Source organism: Benincasa hispida, chromosome 1 (assembly GCF_027475165.1).
Source record: "Benincasa hispida cultivar pf3 chromosome 1, pf3_genome.v1.1, whole genome shotgun sequence".
Taxonomy (NCBI): domain Eukaryota; kingdom Viridiplantae; phylum Streptophyta; class Magnoliopsida; order Cucurbitales; family Cucurbitaceae; genus Benincasa; species Benincasa hispida.
Genome location: NC_143478.1, coordinates 68,192,970 through 68,195,639, shown reverse-complemented (window position 1 = coordinate 68,195,639; position 2,670 = coordinate 68,192,970). Strand labels below are relative to the sequence as shown.

Below are 2,670 nucleotides of genomic sequence, written 5' to 3'. Positions count from 1 at the left end.
GTTTATTGGATTGGGTTAATGCAAACTAAATGTCGAATAAAACAACACTTTATTTCATTAAATAAATAATTTGTGTACAAATAATTTACAAACTACGAAACCCACGAGTGTTAGGGCATCAATCCCAACCAATCTAGTTTATATCCACCTCTCCTATCCAGTCTATAATTTTATAGGGGCCATAGAATTTGGGAGCCAACTTCTCACACCTCTTTTGGGCCAGAGACTGCTGCTTGTGAAGGTGAAGTTTCAAAAAAACCTCATCCCCTATTTCAAACTATAATTCCCTCTGATGCAAGTTGGTTTGTTTCTTCATCAAATTTTGAGTAATCACCAAATGCTCATTTAAAGCGTTCAGGGCAGCATCCTTGGCCATCAATTGTTGTACCAATAAATTGTTCGCCATTTTCTTCTCCCCATAAGATACTATATGTGAAGGTTTTCGGCCAAATATTGCTTGGTACAGTGTCATCTTGATTGAAGTATGAAGTTTATACCATACCAAATTCAGCCTAAGGAATCCACTTACTCCACTTGGAAGGTTACTCATTAAAAACATGGTAAATAAATCTCGAGACAACGATTTACTCTTTCTGTTTGTCCATTGGTTTGGGGATGGAAAGTTGTGCTTCTCTTCATAACTGTCTCCATCATCAAGAATAGCTCCTTCTAGAAATGGTTGAGAAAATTTGTCTCGGACTGTTACAATCAATTTTTGGAACCCCATGAGGGTGTACGACCTCTTGGATAGACACTTCGACTCCTTAATCAAATCACAACCCTTTGACTTTTGCAAGTGAATAAAATGAGAATATTTGTTCAACCTATCCACCACCACCATAATCAAATCATAACCCTCTGACTTTTGCAATCCTTCAACAAAATCCATGGTCAATCGTCCCTAATTTGGTCTGGAATTGGAAGAGGTTGAAAAAGTCTCGCAGGAGAATGATTTTATTTTATTTCTATGGCAAATCTCACATTGTTCAACATACTTCTTTATATCATACTTCATTTCTTGCCAAAATAACTCCTCTGACATTCTCTTGTAAGAGTGAAGGAAACCTAAATGACCCACCAAAACCAAATCATCGAAAATATGGAGAATAGAAGGAATTAATGAAGAGGTTTTCAATAGAACTAACCTTCTTTTGTATAAAAGTCTTCCATGTTCCCCTTGGTACTTTGGTTTTCCTTCAGGATTCTCCTTCAATATGGAGATAATGTTTTGTAGCTCTTCATTCTTCTCAACTTTTTGAAAGACTAGGTCCACATCTAACAAGGCTGGTGTAGTCAACATGAATACTTTTGTTGCTGGTGGTAATCAACTGCTTTATTTTGAAGTCTCAGTTGATATAAGATCTCAAAACCGTACCCTATCAACTTGTTTAACCACCTCTGAAACGAAAGTTGCACCTCTCTTTGTTCAATACAAAATTTGAGCACCTTATGATTCGAATAACAATAAATTTGTTACCCAACAAACAATGACACCATTTTTGCACTGCTAGCACTACAACCATCAATTCTTTTTCATAGATCGACTTCCCTTGAGTGGGAGAGGATAAATTCTAACTAAAATAAGCAATCCACCTTGAGTTTTGAGTGAGGACAACCCCTCATCCATATCCTAACGCATTAGTTTCTATCATAAATGGCAGTAAAAAATCAGGTAGAGCTAAAACGAGTATGGTCATCATAGCTAATTTAAGCTCTTTAAAAGCTTGCGTAACTTGCTCATTCCAACTAAAGGCATTCTTCTGAATCAACTAAGTTAGAGGTGTTACAATCTGGTTGTATCTTTGAATGAATCTTCTATATTAATTGGTAAGGCCAAGCAATCCCCTGAGTTCTGTTACATTTTTCAGTTGAGGTTATTGAATCATCATCTTCACCTTTTCTCATCGGCTTCCACCATTTCCATAGAACCCAATGACCCAATTATTGTATTCTTGCTTGACAAAAAGTGCATTTATTCTTGTTAGCGTAGAACTTATGATCAGAAGAATGTTAAAAACCACTGCTAAATGCATCTCATGAGTAGTAATATCTGAACTATAAATAAGGATATCATCGAAGAATACCAATATAAACCTTTGTAAGAATGACAAGAATATTTGGTTCATTAATGTTTGGAAGGTGGTTGGGGCATTAGTCAAACCGAAGGGTATCACTTAAAACTCATAATGTCCTCATGAGATTGGAAAGCGTCTTTTCAACATCCTCTCTTTCATTTAGATTTGGTGATACCCCGATCATAGATCCAATTTCGAATACATCGTTAACCCATGGAGCTCATCTATCAACTCTTCTATTACTAGGATAAAAAATTTATCCGAAATCATAACTTGATTCAACTTCCTGTAATCCACACAAAACCTCCATCCTCCATCTTTCTTCTTTACAAATAGAACATGACTCGAATACCGGTTGTGACTTGGTCTGATAATTTCAACTTGCAACATCTCACTTACCAGTTTCACATTTTTTTTCCTTCTAATTATGCCTATACTTATACGACCTCACATTGATTGAAGATTGACCTTCCTAAACTACAATTTTGATAGTCAATCTCGCTTTTTGAGGGTAGTGTTGTTGGAATTTTGAAAATATACTCATTCTTTATCAATAACATTTAAATCATGCCAGGTAGGACTTTCTCTTCTTTCC

The 2,670-nt window shown here is 35.8% G+C and overlaps 1 protein-coding gene across 1 annotated transcript; it reads right to left on the bottom strand.

Moving 5' to 3' along the window:
• Positions 1–277: 277 nt before the first annotated feature.
• LOC150038660 (uncharacterized) lies at positions 278–889 on the bottom strand. Its single transcript, XM_090314055.1, has one exon. It carries the CDS (start codon positions 887–889, stop codon positions 278–280), a length of 612 nt encoding a protein of 203 aa, XP_090170181.1.
• Positions 890–2,670: the final 1,781 nt, after the last annotated feature.